This window comes from Nicotiana sylvestris, chromosome 8, assembly GCF_000393655.2.
Source record: "Nicotiana sylvestris chromosome 8, ASM39365v2, whole genome shotgun sequence".
Taxonomy (NCBI): Eukaryota; Viridiplantae; Streptophyta; class Magnoliopsida; order Solanales; family Solanaceae; genus Nicotiana; species Nicotiana sylvestris.
Window position 1 is genome coordinate 58,952,669 of NC_091064.1, and position 14,220 is coordinate 58,966,888.

The following is a 14,220-nucleotide window of genomic DNA, read 5'->3' on the forward strand; positions in this document are numbered from 1 at the left end:
ATCAAGTCGCTATTGAGTTTGGAGCCATTATCAGTAATGATTGACTCTTGAATCCCGAATCGACAAACAATGCGGTTGCGAACAAAGTCAGCCACGACTTTCTTAGTCACTACTCCATAAGATGCTGCTTCTACCCACTTGGTGAAATAGTCTATGGCTACCAGGATAAACTTGTGTCCATGGGAAGTGGCATGATCGATTGGTCCAATAACATCCATCTCCAAGCGGCGAACAGCCATGGTGAGCTTGTTGCATTAAGCTCATTTGGAGGTACCTTTATCATGTCTGCATGTATCTAATAGCGGAGGCATTTTCGAACACACTGGATGCAGTCCGTTTCCATGGTAATCCAAAAGTAACCAGCCCGAAGTATCTTCTTTGCTAGGACAAAACAATTCATATGTGGACCGCAGGTCACAACATGAATTTCCTCTAGTAACCTGGATGCTTCCTTCGCGTCAACACATCTTAATAGTCCCATATCTGGAGTCCTCCTATAAAGGATTCCTCCACTGTGAAAGAGGTTGTTGGACAATCTCCGAAGTGTGCATTTCTGAGTAGGATTTGCAAGCTCTGGGTACTCTCCTTTTTCCAAATATTCCTTGATATCATGAAACCAATGCTTTCCGTCTGTTCTTCTTCAACATGGGCACAATAAGCTGGCTGATCATGGATCTTTACTGGAATGGGATCAATGAAATTCTTGTCTAGATGTTGTATCATAGACGACAGGGTAGCCAATGCCTCGGCGAACTCATTCTGGACTCTGGGAACATGTTGGAACTCCGTCTTCGTGAACCTCTTTCTCAATTCTTGTACATGATGCAGATACAGGAGTATCTTGGAGTTCTTGGTTGCCCATTCTTCTCGTACCTGATGTATAAGTAAGTCTGAATCTTCGATTACTAGAAGCTCTTGAACATTCATACCAATGGCCATTTTGAGTCCTAAGATGCAGGCTTCATACTCGGCCATATTGTTGGTGCATGGGAACCTGAGTTTGGCACATACCGGATAACGCTGACCGGTTTCTGATACTACGACTGCTCCTGTGCCGACTCCTTTGAAATTTGCTGCTCCATCGAAAAACATTCTCCAACTGTCATAGGATTCTGCAATGTCTTCTCCTATGAATGATACCTCCTCATCAGGAAAGTACATTTTTAGGGGTTCGTATTCTCCATCCACAGGATTCTAAGTGAGGTGGTCTATCAGTGCTTGTCTCTTGACCGCTTTCTGAGTTACGTAGACAATGTCAAATTCACTCAACAGGATTTGCCACTTGGCTAGCTTGACAGTGGGCATGGGCTTCTGAAAGATGTACTTCAAAGGATCCATCCTTGATATAAGATATGTAGTATAGGCACAAGAGTAATGCCCCAGATTCTGAGCTACCCAAGTCAAAGAACAACAGGTGCACTCCAATAGAGTATACCGGGCCTCGTACGGGGTGAACTTCTTACTAAGATAATAGATGGCTTGTTCCTTCCTCCCCGGTTCATCATGCTGCCCAGAACGCAGCGAAAAGCTCCATCCAACACTGCAAGGTAGAGTAGTAAGGGTCTACCTGGCTCGGATGGGACTAAGACTAATGGTATTGACAGGTATTCCTTGATTCTGTCGAAGGCCTTTTGGCAGTCACCAGTCTATTTGGTAGTTGCGTCCTTCTTCAACATCTTAAAGATTGGTTCACAAATAACTGTAGACTGTGCTATGAATCGGCTGATATAGTTGAGCCTTCCCAAGAAACTCATCACATCCTTCTTGTTCTTTGGAGGTGGCAATTCTTGAAAGGCTTTGACTTTTGATGGATCCAGTTCTATTCCTCGGCGACTCAAAATAAACCCGAGCAATTTCCTAGCAGGAACCCCAAATGCGTATTTGGCAGGATTCAGTTTCAGGTTGTACCTTCACAATCTATTGAAGAACTTCCTCAGATCTTCCATGTGATCAGTGGCTTTCTTGGATTTGATGATAACATCATCTACATATACTTCTATCTCCTTGTGTATCATATCATGGAAAATGGTAGTCATGGCCCTCATGTAGGTGGCCCCTGCATTCTTCGGGCCGAACGGCTTAATCTTGTAATAGGACATTCCCCACGACGTAATGAAAGCCGTTTTCTCAGTATCTTCTTTATCCATCCAGATCTGATGATAACCAGCGAAGCAATCTACAAATGACTGCAGCTCATGCTTGGCGCAATTGTCAATCAGGATGTGTATATTTGGCAAAGGGAAGTTGTCTTTTGGACTGGCCCGGTTCAGATACCGGTAGTCGACACAGACCCTAACCTTCCCGTCCTTCTTTGGCACTGGCACGATTTTGGTTAACTATGTCGGGTATTCTACTACCCTGAGAACCTTAGCTTCGACCTGCTTGGTGACCTCTTCCTTGATTTTCAAACTCATATCAGGCTTGAACTTTCTAAGCTTTTGTTTTACCTGCAAACATGTTGGGTCGGTCGGCAGTTTGTGATCCACAATAGACGTACTCAGTCCAGTCATGTCATTATACGACCAGGCGAATATGTCCTCATATTCCTTTAGAAATTTCGTGTATTCTTTCTTTTCTGATGGTGATAGGTGAACGCTGATTCATGTTTCCTTGACATTTTCTGCGTCTCCCAAGTTAACAATTTTGGTCTCGCCTAGGTTGGACTTAGGTCTGTTCTCAAAGTTCTCAATTTCTCTAAAAATCTCGTCAGGTATGTCATCCTCCTCTGAATTAATGTCTGTTTGTTGCGTTGTCTCATTGCATGTCACAGTCATTGGTTCATCAAGATAAGTAATAGTAATGTTGTATAAGTAAAGTAATGAGAGAAAACGATAATGAATGTTGATTTATAAGAAAAAGTGAAAATGCTTTGATAAATTGCATAACTGATTTGAATATTGAAGATCTTATTGCGGGAATTGAAAATTCAAAAAGAAAATCATTTAGTAAAAACAATGGATAATGCTTATTTTAGCCTTGCTACCCCGAGGCACTTCGAGCATTGGTTGTCCTGATGATCCAATTCTTGAGATGGGCCCCTCTTCTCACAGCATGTATAGAAGAGCCTTGTGAAATAAGATGATGATGCTAGAATGCACGAACTAACCTTTGGGGAGGGGAATAATAAGAAAAAAAAAAAAAACAAAAAGGTAATCAAGTTAGTGAGGATTATAAAAAGTATTGCAATATTTAAACACATAGTGCGGGAATGTAAAACGTATCCTAAATTGGGAACCTCTTTTTGCCCGAGATAGGCCTAGCGACAAATAGATTTGAAGAACTTCAAGTGATAAATGCCTCATTTTATTGAAAAGATAGGCGAATCTCAAAACGACACTAAATAAGCAAAATTCACTAATGGTCATTGGCCTTATTATATTCATAAAGCGAAAAAGTAAATTCCTATCTATTTGGTCCCAGAAGGACCTTCCTCAGGTTGAATTTTCTCGTTGATCAGATCCTCCAGTTTGTGTAGGTTCGCCAGTAAAAATGCCTTTGTCAGTTGTTCTGCTTCGTCTCCATCAGTGTTCCGGCAGTCGGTGACTCTCTTCCTCACTCTTCCTTCCAATTCCAGTAGACTGTATTCTAAATATTCCAACTTTTTGCTAGCTTTGGCGGCCCTCTCTTTCCACTCATTGATTTGGTCATTTTATGGAAGACTCCTCCACCAGTCTAGCAAGAGTGGGGGTGTGCTAACCATATCGAAAGTTGGGGACCTCGTGCCTCATTTTCTACAAAACAAAAGGGTTAGACCCTACCCCCACCAGACTCGGCTATTAATATCAACAATTAGCATGAATCATTTAGTTCTCCAAATAAATGCACAGAATGTGATGACGTCCGTTTGGGTTCATGGAAACCCAATGGACATTGGACAAGCCTATCTTAAAGGATCATTATGTAGGCAATATAACTGACCCAGCTAGGTTTGACCATGATGCATTCACAATTTGAATAGAGTAAGGTTTCTATGGGGTTTTATACTGGAACCCTTGAGCGGACAACTCAACGGGGAAGGCACAAAACTGTCGACTGCACGGTGATCAACTAGTTTTACCGCAAATATGTCTTTCTGAAATTAGGGGGTAATGATATAGGAAGAGCGCAACTACTCATTAAAAGCATTGCTTTAGTATTTGTTTGGCACGAGTGGAGTATGATGTTGAGCATGATGATGCAATAATTAAAAAAACATGTTGACATGTATTTGTACATTAAGAAAGAGATAAATACAACAGTTTTATAATTTAAAGCAGCAATAAAGGAAGGAAACAAAGAAGATATGTCAGTTTTGCAGCTGAAAAAGAAATTAAATGCTTAAAGGAATTTAAAAAAATAATTGCACATAAGGAAGGGGTACAAATTCACAAGAACAATCTGAAATGGTAAAAGCCTAAGTTTGCCCAGCAGAGTCGGCATGCTATCGCGCCCCTCTTTTTCCCTTCCATCAAAGAGGAGTCTGGGTTTCGACATTCATGGGGTGTAATGATTCATTTCCTTTTGGGAATTAGGTATTTTGAAGAGTTTCCACCTAACGATTTTAAGGTACGCTAGGGCACCTACAGGGTTCATTTCTAACTATGTTTGATAACCAGAGACAGGGTAAGGGCTTGAAATCATCCCAAGGGGAAGGTGTTAGGCACCCCTCGGGATCAACTAGTGTGGTTCCTGGCCAGACAGTTTTTGTAAATTTGTAAAATTAGCAAATATACAAGTAGAGATCAAATAATAGGGGATTTAAATGTTTTGAAAACGATTCATGAGAGGAAGGTTTTTGAAAAGAGTTACAATCTAAGCATGCTTATGAAGGTAAAGGGGTGTCCTAGGTTTGTTTGTAATATGGATCACATCAATGCAATACCCGGTATGACACTCCTCAAAAGAGGGGATACACGTGGTATTAACACACTGGTGATCATATCCATATCTACCCTTCCCACCTCGTGAAGGTATTAAAGCGCGGATTGGTCTCGACCTCTATTGCATGTATTTACCCGTCCCGTTCTTATCAGTCCTGGAGGAATTTAGGACTACTCTTCCTATAAGAGGGAGGTTTTAGGCTGACACATAGGTTTAAAGATAAAAAAGGTAAGGCGACATACAAAAACACGTAGGACTGCATTTAGAGGGGGAACATATAAACAATTAGAAGGCTCATGTATACCTCCGCAAATGATACATATAAATAGCATGACTTAAACATAGTTAAGGTCTGAATTTTATAAATCCTAAAGTAGGGCTTGAGTCAGAACCAGATTTATTATATAACTCAGAAAAGAAGTCCAAATCAGGCATGCTTGCTGGTTGTAGCAGTTGGTGATTAAACAAAGGCAGTTCCAGTTTTATTCGAGCAATTACCTAAGGCTTGCCTAGGCGTAATAGTGATGCCATATGAGCATGATATCTATATTGATTAGAAATGCAGTAGAGCAGTGATTAATTTAAAACTGACAACTTGATATCCTATAGACATGCTTTCTAATGGTATTAACTTAAGGTAGTGTTTGAAAACTTTTTAAAGAAGCGGCAGATTAATTAACTAATCCAATTCAAAATAAACATCGTGAACTAAGCGACTTCTCCAACTAAACTAGTTTTAAGTTTTATAGGCATGATTTCTATTATAACTACTTAGATCCTATAGGTATGGTATCTAAGTATTAAAAGTTGACTTTGAACCTATAGGCATGCTTTCTAGGGAGACGAATCTGAATACATGCTGTAATGAAATCTGAACTTCAATTACTTTATGCCCTATAGGCATGATATCTAATTATAAAGCTGATTTTAACCCTGTAGGCATGATTTCTATTATTAAGACATTTAGATCCTATATACATGGTTTCTAATTATGTGAAAGTAAAGCATGCAGAATTCATTTGAAAACAGAGCAGATCCTATAGGCATGTTATCTAACAGACCATATCTGAAAAATAGACCCTATAGGCATGTTATCTACCCAATTTACCCACAATATACAACTACCCACCTTTTTTCACTAATCACCCTGATAATTGCTTACAAATTATTGCAGACCAAATAATTGAATTACAAAAGAAGTGCAGAAATAAGAAATTACAACCAAATGAAGCCTGATTTTGACTTTCTCTCTGAGTTATGTAATGAACCACTTCAATACCAATATTTCAAAGCCTTTCTTATATCTAGGTGTGTTAGAGTTCCCTAAGGACCTCAAGGGATCCCGGGCAGTGCTCACACCCAAATTTGTATAACAAAACAGATTTAGTGCAGTGTGGAACAACCAGCTCTTATGTGTCCAATTTTAGAGGGGCAGAACCTAGATTCTAGTAATAGATGAGAGTGCTTGACATAGTTTGGAAAAAGAGATCATTTAAAATTGAGTTGAAAGCAATCAATAATAGAGGTAATTTGAAAGCAGTTGTAGTAATAAAACTCAAAACTCAAACAAACATAATCAGTAGTCATACAAGGGGGGTCAAAGAATTTTGGGAATATACTTGTCTGTAAGCACATAACCCCAGCAGGGGTCTGGTTTGGACATGCACAGTAATAGCTGATGTTGGCGTGGTCACAAACCAGCCAAAAGAACATAAACACATAGAGGGTATACGGGGGTTTGGGATTCACAAGACAGTAATGGCACAACAAGTGACTGCCAGAGTATGCTTCAAAACACACATAGGGGAATCATTAATCATAGGGGAAGCATTAATCTAAGGGGGAAGGGAACATATTACAGCATGCTAATAATGTAACTTAACTGCAGAACCATAAACAGGAGTAGACGAGAATAAGGGAAACTGAAACAACTAAAGAAGCATGTTGTTGTTGAGGCTTGAAAAATTAACTAGGACACACCAGTAGAGAAAGCAAGGTGCAGAAAGGTAAAGTAAGCAGGATTCCACAATCTAGCCTTGGCTTTTAGCCAGCTAGACAAAGCAATAGCATAAGTAGTAGTAGAGAAAGAGAGAGTTTTAAGTGTAAGTGTGTTTTTGAACACAATTGTTCGTGTGTTTGAAAGAAGAGAGGGTAGGGTATTTATAGTTTTGAAAACGAGTGAAGAATAAGGTAACTAGTAAAGTTTCAACTCAAACATGGAAATAACCACAATCAGAATCGATTAATACAAGTACTCCCCTTTAATCAAGGGATTACTACTCAAACGGATACTTACAGGGTTAATTAAGGAAAGAAATCAGTTTGAGACAGATTGACTATTGCCATATAAGGGGGAGTAAAAATATGAAGTAAATAACTAAGTCTAAGTACAAAATATGCTTAGTTTTGGGAAAGGATTCAGCAAGGTAAAACATCACAGTAATTAAGGAAGGGAATCAATCAATTTTAAACAAATGAGTAAAGATTAGGGTTTATAAGGGAACCCTTTGCAATCAATCGTAATATTTAGGAAATCAAGATCAATCAAGAAAGAAACATGATTCTGCACCTTGACGTATAAATAGAACAAACAGAAATATCAGACATGCAAGGCCAAACGCATTGGCAAAAAAATAACTGGATACATACAAACATGCATCAATTAAAAGAGTAAGCTAAGGTTCAGTAGTCAACAAAGTCAAATATTCAGGGCTCACACATAGAGCCAAAATGAAGAAACCAGTCCAACAAATAAAGAGAGTCAGAAACAAGTAAAGGTCTCACAGTAACAAGTGAGGAAACCCTTTTAAGAAATTAGGGTTTTAACAATGGTCGAGTTTAAGAGATGATAAGAACTCAGAATCAGATAAGTCAAACAAAGAAAAGAGAGTCAGAAACAAAGAACTTAATCGAACAAGTATACATTCAAACAAACCGTTTCAGAACACGGATAAGACCAAAAAAGACCTAGGGTTTTCAACGTGGTGAATCAAATAGAAGGAAAGCATAACCAAGTCATTTGAACATAGTAAAAATCATGAAACAACACCAAAAAATCAGAAAAGAGATCTTTTAAAAGAGGTTAAGAGAAAACTCTAATCGTTGAAAAATGAAGAGTCATTTTTGAAAGAAAATCGAAGAACGTTCGAGAAAACACTTAAGAAGTTCATGATAAGCACAGATCTAGGATAGATCTGAAAGAAAATCGAAAAATACTCTTAGAGCTAGGGTTTCAGAGAACCCAGAGAAAGTGAGAAAGACTTTGAAAAGTTTCCGATCTAGCCGGAAAAGTCAAGGATCTGACTTGAACAGCCATGGATGGACGGAAGAAGGCCATAGATAGAAGTTGAACCAAGACTGAACTAGATTCCTTTGAGATTTATCCATGGAATCACGAAAATAGGTAGCAGACAGGCATAGGAGACGAGTACACGCCTCAAATGGCCATGGGAGCCCATGAATTAGGTAGGGATTGCAAGGGATTAGGGTTAAATTGGGTGGCGGCGGCTAGGGTTTATGTGAGGCTGCAGAGAGAATTGAGAAGAGAGGGATTCAAAGGCAGCGGGTGGTGAGAAATAAGTTAGGGTAAGGGGTCGTTTAGGTTTATTTTAGGAAGGGTGAATGGGGACCATTGATCTGAATGATCAACTGTCCAGATTAAACGGGGTAGGTGGAGATACGGGTTTGGGTCGGTTAAAATTGGTCTAGGGTCGGTTTTAATTCAAAATTGGGCTGGGGAATTGGGCTTCAATTTAGGCTAGAATTTAAATACACATGGGCTATTATTTAAATAGCCAATTTTCCACTTTTTAAATTATAAAAAATAGTAAATAAATTTTTGAAAATAAATTGAAAGTTCTAAAATTATTACCAACATTAAATAATAATTAAAAAATATAGGGCTTAATTTTATGAATTTAAAACATAATTAAATCTTAAAAGGCTAATATTGCAATTATATGCAATTAGCTTTTAAAAATACTAAATAAAATTTTAAAAATTACCTTAGCCATATTTTGCATAAGTATAAAATCCAATAAATTAATCATCAAAAATAATAATTTTGGACATAATTATTGGGATTTTATGGATGAAAAGGGAAATAAATCGATTTAAAACCTTTTTAAAAAAATTATGGAAAAATAATAAAATATTTGGACATGCTTATGTATGCATTTATATGCTATTTTGAAAGTATTTTGCGTATTGTAAATATATAGGAAAAAATTGGGTATCAACACTTCCAGAGCATAGAAACATGAAATACCAGATGCACACTCGACAAGCTGGGCGGCAAAGCAAGCTCATAAGCCACCTCCCCAATCCTCCGAAGCACCTCAAAAGGCCTAATGAACCGAGGACTCAATTTACCCTTCTTCCCAAATCTCATAACACCCTTAATGGGTGAAACCTTCAACTAAACCTTCTCCCCAACCATGTAAGACACATTCCGAACCTTCCTGTCAGCATAACTCTTTTGTCTCGACTGTGCTGTACGAAGCCTCTCCTGAATTACCTTCACCTTTTCTAAAGCATCCTGCACCAAGTCTATACCCAGTAGCCTAGCCTCACCTGGCTCAAACTAACCAACTGGAGATCTACACCGCCTCCCATACAAAGCCTCATATGGATCCATCTGAATACTCAACTGGTAGCTGTTGTTATAAGCAAACTCTGTGAGCGGTAGAAACTGAACCCATGACCCTCCGAAATCAATGACACAAGCACGCAACATGTCCTCCAATATCTGAATAGTGCGCTCGGACTGCCTATCCATATGAGGGTGAAAAGTTGTGCTCAACTCAACCTGAGTACCCAACTCTCGCTGCACAGACCTCCAAAACTGCGAACTAAACTGAGTGCCCCTTGTAAGCACGTGATTTTTACCCTATGAGAGAAATACTCCCAAAAAATTCAAAATAAAACAATTTTCCTTTGTGTACAATTTTGAGAATTTTCCTCTCAAATTTTGATAATTATTTGTATTTTGTCCATGCATGTTTATTTGTTAAATTAATAAAAAATACAAAAATATGTCGCATTTGCATTTAGGATTTAATTCTACAATTAGGAGCAATTAAGTTTGTTTTTACAAGAACAAAAAATCATAAAAATATTGAACGTTGCATTTTTAGCATTTAATGTCCAAATTGTGTGATTTTATCGTAATTGCTATTTAATTGTGTGTTAATTGTTATTGAGAGTTAATTTGCACTTTTATAAATTAATTTAGTTCTATATGATAATTTAGGATTTTTAGAATTTAGTTTAGTTTAAGAGAAAATAAAAGAAGAAAAAAGAAGCAATAAAAGAGGAAGAAAATCGGATTGGGCCACCTTCTAATTTAAATCAACCATGGCCCAAATCAAATAACCCCACCGGGTCGACCCGACCCAGTCCGCCCCATAACCCAAACTATGGTTAATACCATACCCCCATTTTCATTTTTTTTACCCTAAAAACCCTAAAAGCTACCCGCCCCCCCTCTCTTCTTCTTCATCTCCAAAACCACCTCCCCTTCCCCTCGTCCCAAGCTCCCATGGCTGACCCCAAGCTCCAGTTCCAGCCTCCTCCTCACGACCAGCTGCTGCCCAAGCTTCGTCTTCATCGACGAACAACACCCCTCCTCGTCGTCCACCCAAACCTCCATGGCTGCTCCTTCTTCTTCTTCTTCGTTCCTAGCTCCACCATGAACGACCAACAACCATGGTTGTTGTTTCTTCATCTTCACCAGTCCGTCGACCTCCAGTCCAAAAACGAGCTCCACTAAGTAACCAAACAGTCCGTCACTCCATGTCTAGCAGCCATTGCTGCTGCTTCATCTCCTCGTCCCAAGCTCCCATGGCTGCCCTCCCATGGCTGAAACCCCAGCTGCTCCGTCGACCACTATTGCTACTTCTTCGTCGTCCCCCTCAGCTCACGTCCAAACGAACCCCATCGACGACCATAACACCATTGTTGCTGCCTTCGTCAAGCTCCAACCAAACGTTGCTGCTTCTTCTGCTTCACCTCCCATGACTGCCTCGTCGACCTCCAGCAAAGAACACACAACCCCACTATTGCTGCTTCCATGAACACATGCACACACATGGAGGAAAAGCGAGGCAGTCCGGTTAAAGTCCGACGAAGTTCTGTCAAGGTTTCATTTGGTTTTGTTTGAGTCTGTTGTTGTTCATCGTTCGGTGAGGTCCAGTCTGAGTTCGTCAAGGTTAAAAGAGAAGGTGGGTTTTCATTGAAGTCGAGATCCATTAGGTCGTTGGCAGTCTTGGTTCGAGTTTGCCATTTCCGTTCGAGTTCGTCGTTGTTCATTTCCGGTTAGTTGGTTTAAGTTTCATTTTTGTCCGTATTTTGTTTGATATTCTCAGATTTGAAATCAGTATATGTTTCATTCTTTTCTTGTTCGTTGTTTTTTCATTTCTTGATTATTTCTTCGGTTTGTTTTTATTCATTTGTTTTTGTTTAGTTTTAATATAGAATTGTGTTAGTTTAATCACTTGAATCATTCATCTTTGTTGTTTAATTTAGATTTAATTCGTGTTCATTTTTTGGTTGAAGTTCGTTTTTAATCTAGTGATTTAATGTGAGTTTATGTTTTGGTTTTTAATTTTTGATTTAGTTTGAATCATTCATCTTTGTTGTAATGTTGTTGGATTTAATTCGAGGTTCGATTGATGATCGAGTTTAGTGATTTGTATTTACTTGTTTGTTCTGCTGAGTTTGTTCGGATATGAATCTGACTGTGTTGTTAATTCATGAACGTTGTCGATTAGGAGTTTGTTTGGCAAGTTTATTATGCAGAGTTTGATTATTAGTTGTCAATTTTCAGGTTTGATTGGTTATAGCTGCTGTATTTTGGTTAATTGATTAGGTGAATTGGTTATAGCTGATGTGGGTAGAATGATAAATTGCAGTATTTTTAGGGGTAGAATGGTAATTTCAGTAATTTCAAAGGGGTATTTTTGGAATTGAAAATCTGAACAATTATTTATTTTGAGTGCTCTGTCCACTAAGCTAATAATATTAAAATAAGGTATTAAAATAATATAGTGGGGGACAAGACATGTGGTAGTGGGGAATAATGCATTTGTTTAATCAATAATGGGGAACAAGACATAGTAGGATTACGGGGCTCAAGCAAAGTTGATTAAATAAAATAATAATTGCATTTTTTATGTAGTAGTGAGTTTGGTAAGAGAAAGTGGATTGTTTTATTAATTGTTTAATTGATTAAGGGGTCTGTTATGAGGCATAAATGGAGCAGACTTGGACAGAATTAGGGGAGATTTTTTCTGAATATGAAGGGAGAATTAAAAGAATTTTCTGAAGATTAAGAAAGATTTGAGGATTTTTCGGAACAGAAAAAACATTCGGGAAATCTAAAGAGAGAGTAGTATACACCCGATATACAATCTGCATACACTGGATATACAGAGGGGTCAGAATTTAAGGGTTAAACATTAACTGAGCTTTCAATCTAAAAAAGATTCACTTTGTTTCTGCCCGTTGATTGTTGTTGGTGTTTCTGGATTTTCATTTGGTTTGTTCCTTGAGTTTGGTTGGTTATTTGCTACTACGTCACTGGTTATTGCTGGATTTTTGCTTGATTTTAAAATCTGTCACTGGTTTCTCGTTGCTGGTTGTTACTGGTTGCGGGGTGTTGCTGTTGTTATATGCTACTGCATTTCTGCTGATCTTCCTCTTCTTTTACTTCCAATATCAGGTAGACAACTGACACGCTGGTTACTGTAAGCTGAAACATGAAGCATGAATATGAAATGAAGAGTTGAATTCTGAATTTATCTTAGTTATATTCTGAATTTTAGTTGTATATATACATTATTTAGCTTTTTCTAATCGGAATCATGTAGTTGTTTAATATATATAATGGAACATCTGACAGTAGCTTAGTGGACGAACTGCCTATGTATTGCTAAAAAATAAATAAATGGTGTAGTAGCTCTGTTCAGTTAGTTCGTTATTGTTTGATGATTATCATGTCTCAAAAAGCATGTTAGCTGATTTAGACTATTCTTAAACATTCAACAGTTAGCACATTAAACGAATAGCCCGTTTCGGAACTTGTAGGAATATTGATTAGCTAGATATTATTGGTTAATTTCAGCATGTAAATGGTTTAGGATTAAAATTAGATTGCCAAGTTTTTTTTAATTTGACAAACTGTGAGCATGCCTAGTATAATGTAACTAGGTAGTAACATGTGAATGAGATGGTCCAGGTCTAGTTTTGTGCCATACACGTTGGGCCTGGGCCCACATTGGCCAACGGGCTGTCCATATTGTGTTCTGATTTAACAAATTGCGTTCGGAACCCGACTATAACAACTCGTAAGCATGTAAATAAACTAGGACCTTTTCTCTTTCATTTTTTAGAGACAAATTTAATAGAAAAAATGTAGGCACTTTACGATTATCCTTTTAAAATAAATGAGATGAGCCTCACCCAATAAAACGCACAAGTTGCGGGGCCCACAATAAATGGTTAATAATTGTATAGACTTCGGGATAGGTCGTTTCGCAAATTTCACGGCCTCACCCAAAATAATGATACGCTAGTCGCTTTAGGCGCGCCTTTAACAATTTATTTTCTTAAACTCGGGTGCACATTTATGTGACCCAAATCCAAATCTCAACAGAGTCGAAATATGTCGATAACCACGGGTACATTGATGTGACGTGGTTCGAGATATATTTTCACGATGTTGCAATTCTCGATAAAAATAATAATAATAATGATAAAAGCGGTTAAAAGTTAAAATTCGCACATATGTTCAACATGTATTATATCAGATAATCAAGCCGAATATGACAGTTGAGCGACCGTGCTAGAACAACGGAACTCGGAAATGCATAACACCTTTTCCCGGGTTAACAGAATTCCTTATCCGGATTTCTGGTGCGCAGACTGTTAAACATAGTCAATATTTTCCTTGATTCGGGATTCAACCGGTGACATGGGACACCATAAATCTCCCAAGTGGTGACTCTGAAATAAATAAATAAATCCCGTTTCGATTGTCCTTTAATTGGAAAAAACTCCCTACCGCGTCCCTTCGCGGCGGCGCGGGCAAAAAAGGAGGCATGACAGCTTTGGCGACTCTGCTGGGGAGATAACCCAGAATCTCTGGTTCAGGGTTCAGAATTCGAGCTTAGATGAATTGTTATATTTGACTTTATTTATTATTTGATCTGATTACATGTTTTAGCCTAAAATGTGCAAAATGATGCTTTTTGCTGCTTTGATATTATTTGAACTGTACATATAAACTGTGCCGAAACCTTCTCTTCTTACCTCCGGGGATGTGCTTACTGGTTGAGACTCCCTATTCTGTTAGTGTCATAC

The 14,220-nt window shown here is 38.3% G+C and overlaps 1 protein-coding gene across 1 annotated transcript; it reads right to left on the minus strand.

Moving 5' to 3' along the window:
- Nucleotides 1-295: 295 nt before the first annotated feature.
- Nucleotides 296-1,161, minus strand: LOC138875090 (uncharacterized). The gene is made up of 2 exons (XM_070153910.1): nt 833-1,161; nt 296-638 (listed from the first exon to the last, which is right to left on the minus strand). Exons 1-2 carry the CDS (start codon nt 1,159-1,161, stop codon nt 296-298), a joined length of 672 nt encoding a protein of 223 aa, XP_070010011.1.
- Nucleotides 1,162-14,220: the final 13,059 nt, after the last annotated feature.